Source organism: Bos javanicus, chromosome 11, assembly GCF_032452875.1.
Source record: "Bos javanicus breed banteng chromosome 11, ARS-OSU_banteng_1.0, whole genome shotgun sequence".
NCBI classification, from domain to species: domain Eukaryota; kingdom Metazoa; phylum Chordata; class Mammalia; order Artiodactyla; family Bovidae; genus Bos; species Bos javanicus.
Window position 1 is genome coordinate 25,917,226 of NC_083878.1, and position 14,203 is coordinate 25,931,428.

At 38.8% G+C, this 14,203-nt stretch overlaps 1 protein-coding gene across 7 annotated transcripts in view; it reads right to left on the reverse strand.

Annotated features, from left to right (window-relative positions):
• THADA (THADA armadillo repeat containing) overlaps positions 1–14,203 on the reverse strand; it is a 337,352-nt gene that overhangs the window by 273,803 nt on the left and 49,346 nt on the right. For all 7 annotated transcript variants that reach the window (XR_009739347.1, XM_061432209.1, XM_061432207.1 and 4 more), the window contains 2 exons: positions 10,572–10,730; positions 8,934–9,091 (listed from right to left, as the gene is read on the reverse strand). Coding sequence is in view for 6 of the 7 variants with exons in the window: in XM_061432209.1 (XP_061288193.1) it covers positions 8,934–9,091; positions 10,572–10,730 (317 nt within the window). In the remaining variant the exon portion in view is untranslated. The remainder of the gene's footprint in view (positions 1–8,933; positions 9,092–10,571; positions 10,731–14,203) is intronic.

Genomic DNA, 14,203 nt, shown 5'->3' on the forward strand with positions numbered 1-14,203 from the left:
TGTTTATTCAGAAACAACTTCTACCCTAGTACAGTGACTGGTGTTCTGCACACATTAGAGATGATAAACAGCAGAAAAAGCCGTTGAACATGTGACCATGGGCAACTGCTTCAGTCTCCTCATCTATAAACTGGGAATAATAACAGCACTTGCCTCATAGATTGTGCAGAGAAGGCAGTGGCAACCCACTCCAGTACTGTTGCCTGGAAAATCCCATGGATGGAGGAGCCTGGTGGGCTACAGTCCATGGGGTTGCTAAGAGTTGGGCACGACTGAGCGACTTTACTTTCACTTTTCACTTTCATGCACTGGAGAAGGAAATGGCAACCCACTCCAGTATTCTTGCCTGGAGAATCCCAGGGACAGAGGAGCCTGGTGGGCTGCCATCTATGGGGTCGCACAGAGTCAGACACGACTGAAGTGATTTAGCAGCAGTAGCAGCATAGATTGTGTATTAAAGTGAGTTAATAAATTTAAAAGCTCAGCATAGGCCCTTAACTTATAAACCCATTCAGTTCAACTTGAGCTCCATATGGGCTTCCAAACAGAGAAAAGGCAAAGCCATATTCTAAACTCAAAATATATACAATTATAGAAAGATGGGTGATACATTTAGAGATATAAGAATCAGACATGAGGTCAAGAAAGAACCAAAGAAGCAGGCTACAACAGAAGTTTTAAATCTATTTAAGTTTAAAACACTTCAATATCATCAAAGAGTGGCATGTCGTGCTCTTCAGCTAAAGTTTTCAGGTGAAGATCTGATGATACCCCTAATTTTTAATATTTTTGATAAGCTACATACTACTAGTTGTCACCTGGAGAAGGGAAAGGCTACCCACTCCAGTATTCTGGCCTGGAGAATTCCATGGACTGTATAGTCCATGGGGTCGCAAAGAGTCAGACATGACTGAGTGACTTTCACTAGTTGTCAGGGTAAGCCTTATCCTTTTACCTTCAATATGTAATTTCAGAGTATATTTTGAACAGAATTATCAAGCACTAATTCTGCATTTAACCCCCAAGACAGACCTGTAGCTCCATAACCTTACAAAATAGGACTGAAAGAAACATCAGTTACTTAACTGGTTATGACCATCACTTCCATTACTTGAAAAACTAAAGATTTCTAAGAAGGTGTTTTAAGGCACAAAAAATAAAAACAGGAAGTCATAGAGATGGGGTCTCTCCATATCCTGAATTTTTTTAATATTAAAGATATTAAAACATACTTCACGAAAACGAATGTTCCCGGTAAAGTGCTTCTCTGTGGATTTACAATCTAGTTCTCAAACAAAGATCAGATGTTCCTTGCTTCCTTTACCTTAATTCCCTTTAAAGGGGCCCAAACCAAAAAGCATATAATAAAATCAAAGACCTCAAAGTGAATGAGACAAGTAGATGGTCTCTCTTCTCAACCCTATTGGCCTCAGAAAACAGTATGAGTTTCTAAAGATATATGTGAGAAGTAGACAGTTTTTCTTATTTCAATTTGCACTTTATTTCCCAACAAACCTACCTAGGTAATATCAAGGCTTAATATGAATTTTTCCCTTTAAAGAGAGTATATTTCTATTCATCAGATAGTAAGTACTTCTTTAGCACTCTGTCAAATGCTCAGGAGCTAGCTCAGTTTTGGGTAGACAAAGAACAAAACAAGACGTCTGTCCTCAGAAGGCTTTCAGTTCAGAGAAAACCAATATGCTGGATGGTACCTATCAGGAGCTTAACTGCACTACGAAATGAAAGTTCTTTTTACATTGAAATAAATTATTACAGTAAGATTAATGGCTTGATGTGAAGAACTGACCCGCTGGAAAAGATCCTGATGCTGGGAAAGACTGAAGGACGAAAGAGGATGAGATGGTTGGATGGCATCGATGGACATGAGTTTGAGCAGGCTCTGGGAGTTGTTGATGGGCAGGGAAGGCTGGTGTGCTGCAGTCCATGGGGTCGCAAAGAGCTGGACAGGACTGAGCGACTGAACTGAACTGAAGATTAGTGGCTAGACCTTAAACAGGTTATACTTGGGTGAATCAATATGGAAAAAGATAACTAACATAAGAAACAGCTGGGATATTAGAATGAATGAACAAACACTTATTAAGTACCTGTTACCTCCCAGATACTTCATGGGGTCTTTTTATATGAATGAACACAGACTATACAGGAGATTGATAGCAGACCTAGCTGAATGGCCTCAAGGTTTCATGCTAGAAAACAGTGGAAGAAGACAGGGTTGCAAGGTAGGGATGTACCTATCACACAAGGAGTGGGAGGGGTCAACCTGGCAACACGGTCCATGAGTAGCTGGACAAGGAAAAGGAGCCATGCCTTCCCTTGGATGAGCAGAGTACAGGGAACGTATTTAACTCTGCAGAAACTTACAACAATAGTAGAATCAGAAAAATAATTTTTTAATTTAATTAAAACAATGAAACAGTCCTCTGAAAATTCAAGTTGATTGTTTTTTAATCTATTTGATGCTAATCTCCTATTTAAAGTTCACAAAAACATTTCTTTCTTTTTTATTTATGTTTTTTTTCACTGTGCTGGGTCTTCGTTACTACACGGGCTTTCCTCTAGTTGCAGGGAGCTGGAGCTAGTGCACCAGCTTCTCACTGCGGTGGCTTCTTTTGTTGCAGAGTACAGGCTCTAGGGCACGCAGGCTTCATCGGTTGTGGCTCCCAGGCTTTAGAGCACAGGCTCAATAATCATGGCATATGGGCTTAGCTGCTCCATGGCATGTGGGATCTTACCAGACCGGGGTCAAACCTGTGTCTCCTGCAGTGCAGGAGGATTCTTTACCACTGAGCCACCAAGAAAGCCTCAAAACACTTCTTTTCTCATGGATGATGTCTTTATAAAACATTTTCTTAATAAATAATACATATCTTATACTTTTTGAAAGGGAATTAAAGTATCAATAAAAATTTTTTCAAAGGCCACTTATTTCTAGTCTTAAAATTAAATTCTAGTCACTAGCTCTTTGGGGGATGGTTTTGGTCACCAATGAAAAGCTATGATAAACCTAGACAGTGTGTTTAAAAGGATAGACATCACTTTGCCAACAAAGGTCCATATAGTCAAAGCTATGGTTTTTCCAATAGTCCTGTATGGATGTGAGAGTTGGATCATAAAGAAGGCTGAGTGCCGAAGAACTGATGCTTTTGAACTGTGGTGCTGGAGAAGACTCTTGAGAGTCCCTTGGACAGCAAGGAGGTCAAAACAGTCAATCCTAAAGGAAATCAACCCTGAATATTCATTGAGAGGACTGATGGCTAAAACTGAAGCTCCAATACTTTGGCCACCTGAGGCAAACAGCCAACTCACTGGAAAAGACCCTGATGCTGGGAAAGATTGAAGGCAGGAAGAGAGGGGGATGACAGAGGAGGAGATGGCTGGATTGCATCACTGACTCAATGGACCTGAATTTGAGCCAACTGTGGGAGATAGGGAAGGACAGGGAAGCCTGATGTGCTGCAGTCCATGGGGTAGCAAAAAGTCGGACACAACTTAGTGATGAGCAACACTATCTTTTAAAGTTTAGTATATTCTGGTTCTAACTTTCCATAAAACCTACTTCTATAGACAAATTAACACGCTTTATGGATTTACAGGGTGTAAATTTCCACAGGGGACATGCCACGTCTCTAGGCACCTATAATTTAACTACGGACTAAACAGAGGAGCAACATAAATGTTCATCTAAAGCATGAACTCCACAAAGGACAAATGTAAACACATTTTTCATTTGTTCTTTAAATAGTAGAGAGAAATACAATAAAAAACAAAAAGCTAATTCCCTTCACTACAAGTTAGAAAGGCCAAAACAGATTCAAGTATACAGGTGGGACATTTCTACAAAGAGCATGTGCAGTGGTCAAGATCTGGGATTCTGGAGACAAGAAGTCTGGGTTTAGGAGCCCTACTCAGCTTCCTTATCAATACAAGCTAATTATGTAACAGAGTTCCCTGCTCTGTGAAATGGGGATAAAACTAGAAGCTACTTCACAGGATTATTCTAAGAAATAAATGAGATTATGCATATAAGCATTTAGCAGAGTACCTGGCAGAGAGTAGCAAGCAATATTGCTAAATGTCAATTTTTGTTTTTATTTTGTGTCATGAGGTAGTGAGACTTAATCCCTAAAACCTTAATTAATTTCCCTAAACCTTCTCTGGTGGCTCAGATGGTAAAGAATCTGCCCGCAATGTGAGAGACCCAAGTTTGATACCTGGGTCAGGAAGATCCCCTGAAGAAGGGAATGGCTACCCACTCTAGTATTCTTAGGGTTTCCTTGGTGGCTCAGATGGTAAAGAATCTACCTGCAATGTGGGAGACCTGGTTTCGATTCCTGGGTCAGGAAGATACCCTGGAGAAGGAAATGGCCACCCACTCCAGTATTTTTGCTGGTGGGCTACAGTCCATGGGGTCGCAAAGAGTCAGACATGACAGAGTGATTAACACACACATTCATCCAAACCTTCAATTTTACTTTAAGACACAGCCACTTCTTATAACCTTAGGGATGTCAAGAGGAATTTCTAATTCCACTTTGGTTAAATAGAATAGCTCATAAAAGTTTGTAGTATAGTCAGATAACGTTTTACACTGGACATTCTCTACCATTGTGATTTCTTACTAACACCTGGGATTTCTTCAAAGCCCAAACATTGTCCTCCTACATAATGATAACAAAGATGATGGTTTCCTGGTATTCAGGTATCCTCCCATCAGAACGTTTATTCTTTGTCTTCTGGCAAATTCTTAACCGTGTGCCACTTCAACAGTTGCCCTTCAGTCTGACTTTCTGAAATGAAATTCCGTCTTGAATCTCTTACTGCACTTCTAAGCCCTTTGAAGTCAGAGAACCACATATTATATTTCTTAATGTTGCCACAACTCATGTAGTAAGGCAGTCAATATATAGTTGACTAAATGATGTGATTCCACGCTCAACCTCACATCCCAGTAACATAACCGTGCAGCCTGCATTCAGTACAGTTCAATAAATACTTTGAACTGATTTCTAAAAACTAAACTTTGGTAGAAGAAAATACAGAAGCAATCTCTTGAAGACAGATGAATACTAATAAATATATATCCCATTTGTAGATCATTAACAAAAACTGAAACAGAGACAAAAGGCACTGAGGAAATGTGTATGAAAATTACAACAGCATCTAAAGTAGGAGTTTTTTTAATTGCCCATGTCTAATAGTTCAAACAGGTAATTATTTTTATTCATGTGATTTCTGGGGCAATAATTACTAGAAAGGGGAAAGCAGATATTTAAAAAAAAAAATTCTACCCAGAAGCTTCTTCTTAGGAATATTAGGAGAAGTATATAAAGAGATGAACTGATGGCCCAGGTACAGGAAGTTGTTTAAGAAAATCAGTGGGTACTGGGTATCCAATATCCCATGGAAAGAGGACCAACAGTGTATCAAGCAAAGCTTCCAGCTCAAAGCCCAGACAAACTAGTCAGGAAGTGGTAAGATAAGGTTGCAGCACTGCTCACTCTTTGAGGGTCTCGACTTACATCCCTCAAAGCTGGTTTTATCTCTGCCTCTCGGACAGGGACCTTATGAAAAGAACCTTTCATTTCATGATTACAGCGCAGGAGGAAGGTCAGACGTGCCTCTGAATGAACACATTTTCCTCTTGCTGAAGTCGTGGAGGACACACTGCTTCATACGCAGTCATCGAGGGAAGGCGCATTTGCTAAAAAGTTCAGTGGCAAGTTACCTGACTATCCACTACTTGCAAAAATCTGGTTGGCTATGGGAAGCTGAGAAAATTAAATTTAAAGAAAGATTAAATGAGCCATGCAGAACAAAGGTGGCACTGTGTCGTGCTGGAACAGAGGCTGGGAAGCAAAAGAATCGGGTTCCTATCCCAGAGTTGCCACACACCAGCTTTGTGATCTTGGGCAAACGAGGTAACATCCAAAGCCTTCAGTCTCCCCTTGTGCAAGGGAGCTGGATAATATCATCTCTGTGATCCTTCCAACGAGGAGTCTGTGAATTATATACTCAGAATTATAAACAAGCACCAGCTCCTCTCCTCGAACAGCAGCAAAAATCCCCAAATTGGAGTTTCACTACCTGCTGGCCTGTTAAAAGCATCTTTATGCATGGGGGATTGAAGTTGTCCAAGGGCTATCAAATCAGGATGGGCTTCAAGGAGCTGAGTTTCCAAAAGAAATCCAGCCCTCCATTTACATGTGAGACCTCAAATTCCCAGTTGTAATGGAATCCTATTACTTTTTCAGGAGTGAAGGGTGAGTGGGGAACAAGAAAAGCATCAGGCTGAACATCAATATTTCAGGATCTATAGAATAGCTTCCCTCATCCATTGAGAGAAAAGCAGATCATGGTTTTTATGATTCTCAGGAGTAAGAAATCCAAATTCCCAATTTTCACCTCAAACAGGGAGCATTCTGTCTGCAAGTCACCTTTGTCTCTGCAGGTCTCTTGCGGTAACATTCACCTACACTGTTGATTCTTAAATCTGTAGCTCTGCCACTATGTGCCCAGAAGATCTGGTGATACTAGGGCATCTATGCCCTCGGAAGGAAGGTAGACTCCCTAGGCCTGGTCCTGCCACTCCAATGCAAACTACATTCTTCTCTGTTGTTTATATTTTTAACTCTTAAAAGTACTAAGTACATGGGAGTATGTTTAAAGGAATTTCATGGAACAAAATTTTACTTTTAAAAGCAGGAATCCTCTATAATACAAATAACATTAATTTCTTGTTGACTTTACGAGTTCATTGTCTATATGCTCCCACACTTTCAGAAGCATTTTTAAATTTTTTTAGAAAAATTAAAATATTTTTAGTAAAATTGAAGGTGATCAAGATTCAAGTTTTCCAAAGAGGGCAGGGTTTCAATGTCAGAAAAATGCTATCACATACACTCTTGGTCACTCACTCAGTCAATTAAATATTTGTGGGGTTGCCATGTGAATGGCGACATGGAGAAATGACCAGACCTCATTAGAATGGAAATGAATATTTCACAGAAAAACAGGATTCTATTTCTTATTCAAGAAAACAGTTATTAGAAGAGTTCTTTGGTTTGTAACAACCTCTCTTTGTTGTTGTTGTCACATTTGGTCTATTTTACATTATTTTCCAATTTTGTATGGATGAGAGAGTTGGACTGTGAAGAAGGCTGAGCACTGAAGAATTGATGCTTTTGAACTGTGGTGTTGGAGAAGACTCTTGAAGTTCCTTGGACTGCAAGGAGATCCAACCAGTCCATTCTGAAGGAGATCAGCCCTGGGATTTCTTTGGAAGGAATGATGCTAAAGCTGAAACTCCAGTATTTTGGCCACCTCATGCGAAGAGTTGACTCATTGGAAAAGACTCTGATGCTGGGAGGGATTGGGGGCAGGAGGAGAAGGGGACGACAGAGGATGAGATGGCTGGATGGCGTCACTGACTCGATGGACGTTGAGTCTGAGTGAACTCCGGGAGTTGGTGATGGACAGGGAGGCCTGGCGTGCTGCGATTCATGGGGTCGCAAAGAGTCGGACACGACTGAGCAACTGAACTGAACTGAGCTGAACTGAACTGAATTCCCAGTTTTAACCTGGATATCCCACATGACTTCGTAAGACTTGGATGTCCTACAAAAGGTGTCAAGTCAAAATGATTTTCACAGGAAGCTTTCAGGTCTTTCTCAGTTACAGTAAAAGTAAAACAATGTTTCCCTTAATTTTCTTTTTTTAAAACACAGGCCAACAAACCCCAAAACTAGATGTTTTAACTTGTCCTTGAAAAGCTGAGAAGTCAAGGGGCTCTCTAGCCCATGTTTACTTCTTAGTGAGATGGTGAACATCAGTGAAGTAATCATTAATCATAGCTGGATTCCTCAGCAAAGATGTTGGCATTGGCACTCTAGCCAGTCACCAGCAAGGACTGCAAGGAACGCTGGGACACTAACGCCTGTTTGATTTGGAAGAGAATACGGAACATGATGAAGCCGGCAGCGTCCTGCTCCCCTTCACCGCTCTCCATCTCAGAGCCTTGCAACATCACATGCCCAGCTGTTAACCAGATGCGAGCACATTAGCCACAGCGAGTGTGAGAATAAAAATATTAGCATTATTTCCATGGTACTGGTCACATGGTTATTATAGAAATAATCAGCATTAGCATACTACAATATTTGTTTTGTTCTTAGATGTCGTAACACCCTATGGGAAAAATTATCTTTATTTGAAAAAGGTTAAAAATGAAAGTACATGTTATATATCTTTGCTGGAAAATGGTGGGAAATGGATTTGTTGAAACCATATGGAAAGGAAGAGGGAATCAATTAAAAACAGAAATCTAATAAATCTAAAATATTTCCAAATGAAATGCTTGTGGTAAGCTAATTTCTTGTAAACACTGCACTCAAGTCCCTTGAACAGTCCCAGATGGTGAACTAACTTTGTGGTCTTAAAATAAAAGTCAGCCAAAAAAACCAAAGTAACTATATAACTTTATCATCAATGCAGAGAGAACCATGAGATCCATAATTAACCTATATATGTATATATTTTTTTCTTTCCAAAATTTAAGAGGTTTGTGGAGTTTTCCTAAAGAGACGATTTCATTTAAATTTGAAGTTTGTGTGTATTCAATGGAGAAACAAAAATTCAAACGATAATACTGAAGTTAAAAGTGAGGTAAGAGCTAAAATTATGTATATAACTTAGAAAAATAAAAACATTTCTAAAAATGCCAAAGTTTGGAAATGTATTGCAAGGTCCAGTTTCTACACATTAGTGAACCTTCTTCAGCTGACATCTGTTAAGATTTTATTCAAGAAAAATGTTTCCAAAAAAATTTGTTTAAGTTGGGTTATAAATAAAAGTTTGGGATATATGCTTTGACCAGAGATTATACCAAGCGGAATCAACGCCTACCCTACCTGGTCCACCGTCAACAGTCCATCGGGGGACTCTGGCACAGACCGCATGGGTAGAAGCTGGCACAGCGAGCCTAAGAGTAAAGCAACTTCCTTCATGCTTCTCCAGCAACACACCAGCACCATCTGAGCAGTTACGTCACATGTTTTTCCTTCTTTACCTTAAAAAAATAAAACAACTATTGCAACACTAGACACTTGATTACTCACATCCCAGGTTTCTTAGAACAAGCTTGTTCATAATTTCCCCAAGAATAATCTGTTTGAACAAACCAATCTGTCATATACTATATTTATTCAGGAGAAAATAACTAACACTTGTCCGGCATGTGCTATGGGCCGGAATCACCCTCTAAGTATTTTCTTTAATATAGCCATATTCAAGGTAAAATAAAAACAGTAGTCTTCTAAAACCAAACCCTAACTTTTGGAAATTAATGGAATCAACTCTTTCCACCTTTCAGTCATCCATAAAATACGACTATAATAAATATACTTTACTATTTGTTTCAGTGGGGGTGGTTGCTACGTCAGTAGAATAACAGGATACGACTTTCCTTTCAAAGGAATATACAAATTATCTTTTTAAATATACTTAAATTCCATAGTCAATTAGCTATAATCTTTACTCTCTTTTTCTAGCTTTAGGAATATTTTTGTACTGACATTAAAAAAAAAAATCCAAAACAAACTATTAAATTTAAAAGGTAAGTTAACAAAATAATCTCTTTAACATAATCCCCTTTGTCTTTTAAAAGTCTGCTAAACTCAAAGGATAATGTGTCAATACATACACTTAAATACAGCAAATAGGTCTGAAACATATACACTAAGAAGGGAAGAAGTAGGATTGGAGAGGAAATAAGGAAATGGGAAAAAAAATAAAATTAATTTGTTTTTAGCTTGCATTTACCTCTGAATTATTTGAAACGATTACAACAAGCATACATTTATATAATTTTTTAAAAAATAGAGAAATTTTTACAAGACAATATCCCCATCTAGTGGAGAATGTAGAATATGTTCTAAACCAATAAGATATTACTGCTTCTGATAACTTTTTATAGCATTGAAGAAAATTATAAAAGAATAACTGAGAAAACAAACAGTAAGAATTCGAATTCTGAAGTCCTGGTGCAAAAGAGTAGCTCACATTTTATTTATTTATTTTTTTTTTTGCAATTTTTTTAAATTTTATTTTATTTTTAAACTTTACATAATTGCAAAACTAATACAATTATGTAAAGCTCACATTTTAATAAGTCACAAATTTGTTTCCTTTAAAAGGCTGCCTGACTGTAAGGACGCTCACAGCATCAGACCATACTGCTGGGAGAAGCGGACTGCTGCCCAAACCCAAGTTCACTGTGCATCACTGTTCTACATCACCTGGCTGTCAAGAGAGGTTTCAGGACTCAAAGGCTTTTTGTTGAAGCACCTTATATGCTGGACTGGGGCGCACCAATTTCTGGTAAAAGTTTTATAAACTCATTCCCCAAAATAAATCATTATAAGCTCAAAAAAGACCTTATTTTCTCCACAGTCCTGCATACATCTGCAGCCCCTGATTTACTACAGGAAAAGAGCATTTTGCACATTTTGTCCCTTAAATATTGACTCCAGTACTGATTTTACATATACCTTTGATTTCTGCAGAAGTATCAATATTCGGTACACTGGCACTCAAGTCCTCTAAATCAAAGCTACCACATTCTTTGAATATTTTGGCTCGACTGAAATAATCGTTAGTATCTCGTGGCTGAATCTCATTCAGAATCCTGTGCAAGCGGCTTGCTGACTCTAAGGGAGAAAGACAAGATTACATAAAACCCCAGTTCCATATCAGATGCAGGTATCCCTTGAGGGTCATTTGCCCTCAAAAATTTTGTAGCTTTTAATTCTTTTTTTTTTTTTAATTTTATTTTATTTTTAAACTTTACATAATTGTATTAGTTTTGCCAAATATCAAAATGAATCCATCACAGGTATACATGTGCTGATTAGCACTATAAGAAGGGACTCGCAGGGTGGATAATGTAAAAATTATTTATCTAAAGTCTTCATGATACTTGAATGTACTTTGAAAATACGGCGAATATTTTAAGTAGGGTGAAGACTGGACCAAAAAACACAACAGAAACTGTCCACAGACAAAAGCTGCCATCTGACATGGCTTTTCTTAGTGTTGTCTAAGAATCTTAAACACAGCACTCAAACAGATGAAGGAAGAGCAATATACTTCAATGAATTTTCTTTAAACAGGTAAGAAACCCCATCACCTACAAAAACAATCTTTTCTAGCCCAGGAATATTATAAAAACTCCATAGCTGACTTTGAGATGCATATGCAATATACTGCTTTCTAAGTAAGACTTACAGTCCTACTATTATATTTAACTTCATTTTTATTTTGTAAGCACTCACTGGACTAGGGAATGTAAACTCCATGAATGCAAGACTTTGTTCACTGTTGAGTTGCTAATGCCTAGAACAGAAACTGCCTCATAGAGGTTCAGTAACATGGGCTGAAGGAATTTATGGATGACTAGGCAATAAAGTGCTAGCCAGGCTCAGATTTTTTTAAGGAAAATAACAACAGGTAACAGGAAACCAATTAACAAATCAAAAGAATGAATATTTACTGTATACCTATTACACACACTCATATTTTAAGTTTTATAGGAAATACAAAGACCCAAACTGCTCTTGTAGTGATTCAGCCAACATCTTATGTTCACTTGTGGCTTCCGTGAAATTTTGCCCAAAACAAATTTTGATGGCCATGAAAAAAAAACAGCACTGGCCCCAAAACAAACCACAGAAAGACTAAGAAAAAACAGAGGGATAACCAGAATAAAATTTTAAGAGCCCTACTCATTCATTTTTGTGGCATTCAGGGGAGACTTTTACCAAAAAATTCAGAATGCACAGTAGATAACATGGGGAAGATACAAGAAAAATGGAGACAATCAGAGGAAAAAAGAAAATGCAAAATTAAGGAAAAGTCAGTGAACTATAGACAGTTTTTAAGTTGAAGATATTTAAAAACTTTAATACAAACAGAATTTTGGCATACTCTGAAGGCCCTACCCATAATTGGTGACAAACATTCCAAATTTCTCATCCAAAATATATTGGTACTTGCCTGATCCAAATATTAGCTATCAGACTGGATGGTCTTTATTCCTATGCACTGCTTAAGTAGGAAAACTAAACCAAAAAGTTTTAGTATTTAGTCTATCAGCCAAAATAAATCTATATCTTATTAGTATCATAAACTGGGGCTTCACTGGTTTATCAGCTGGTAAAGAACGCGCCTGACAATGCAAGAGATGCAAGAGACGTGGGATCAATCCCTGGGTGGGGAAGATACCCTGACAAAGGAAATGGCAACCCACTCCAGTATTCTTGCCTGGGAAATCCCATGGACAGAGGCGCCTGGCAGGCCATAGTCCATGGGGTCGCAAAGAGTCGGACATGACCGAGCATACACACATACATCATAAACCATCACCAACCTGCCAGCTCATTTTCAGTAAAGAACAAAACATAACATTTTCTATGCAAGCACACAATTCTAGATTCATTATCAGTGCAAAGTATTATATAATTCAGTGTGTGTTTATGATATACTCAGTGTATTTTTAATATAAGCCTCCCATCTGTGTTCCAAAATACACTCACCAACTTTATTTCAACATGAAATACAAATCTACTTCATGATTTTCTAAGTGTTCAAAAAAACACTTTGTTAGTATATATCCTTAACACTTCTGGCCTGTTGTAGTATGGGTCCAGTAATCCCCTCCCTTATCCAGGTTTCAGTTATCCTTGGTCAACATGATCTGAAAATATTATATGGAAAATATCAAAAATAAAGAAATCACAAGTTTGAAATTGCATGCCGTCCTGAATAGAATGATGAAATCTCACGCTGGCCCTTTCCATTCTACCTAGGATCCTCAACCATCAACATCATCTGCAAGCTGACATCCAACCATCAACATTTTCAGGGCTTGATGATCCAGGAACACCGATATAGGTAATCCTCTTCTAAAGTATCACCAGGTGGTCAATTGTGATAGAAGGAAAGTTATGACCAACCCAGATAGCATATTCAAAAGCAGAGATATTACTTTGCCAACAAAGGTCCATCTAGTCAAGGCTATGGTTTTTCCTGTGGTCATGTATGGATGTGAGAGTTGGACTGTGAAGAAGGCTGAGCACCAAAGAATTGATGCTTTTGAACTGTGGTGTTGGAGAAGACTCTTGAGAGTCCCTTGGACTGCAAGGACATCCAAGCAGTCCATTCTAAAGGACATCAGCCCTGGGTGTTCATTGGATGGACTGATGCTAAAGCTGAAACTCCAATACTTTGGCCACCTCATGCAAAGAGTTGACTCATTGGAAAAGACTCTGATGCTGGGAGGGATTGGGGGCAGGAGGAGAAGAAGACGACAGAGGATGAGATGGCATCACTGACTCGATGGACATGAGTCTGAGTGAACTCCAGGAGTTGGTGATAGACAGGGAGGCCTGGCGTGCTGCGATTCATGGGGTCGCAAAGAGTCGGACACGACTGAGTGACTGAACTGAACAAACAGTGAGTCACAATGCGTATGCCATCCATCTCACTTCACCTCATCACACAGGCATTCTATCATCTCACATTATCATAAGAAGAAGGGGTGAGCTCAGTACAGTAAGATATTTTGAGAGAAAGAGAGATCACGTCCACCTAACTTTTACTACAGTATGCTGCTATAATTGTTTTATATTATTATTGGTTTGGGGTTTCCCTGGTGGCTCAGGTGGTAAAGAATCTGCCTGTAAAGCAGGAGACCTGGGTTCGATCCCTGAGTCGGGAAGATCCCCAAGGGAAAGGAATGACAACTCATTCCAGTATTCTTTCTGGGAAATGCCACGGTCAGCAGAGCCTAGCGGCCTACAGTTCATGGGGTTGCAAAGAGTTGGACACGACTGAGTGACTTAATGCTTACTATTACTGGTTATCACTGTTAACCTCTTACTGTGCCTAATTTGTAAGTTAAATTTTATAAGTGTGTATGTTTAGGAAAAAACATGTTATCATAAGTATGGGTACTATCTGCATTGTCAGGCATCCACTGGGGGTCTTCGAACATCTACCCCTAAGATAAGAGGGGACTGTTGCATACATATGCCACTAGGACATTGCAGGCGTTGAATTTAGTTCCTATACTTGCAGCAATTGTTTATTCATTATGACAACTATTCATTGGATATCTACTTCT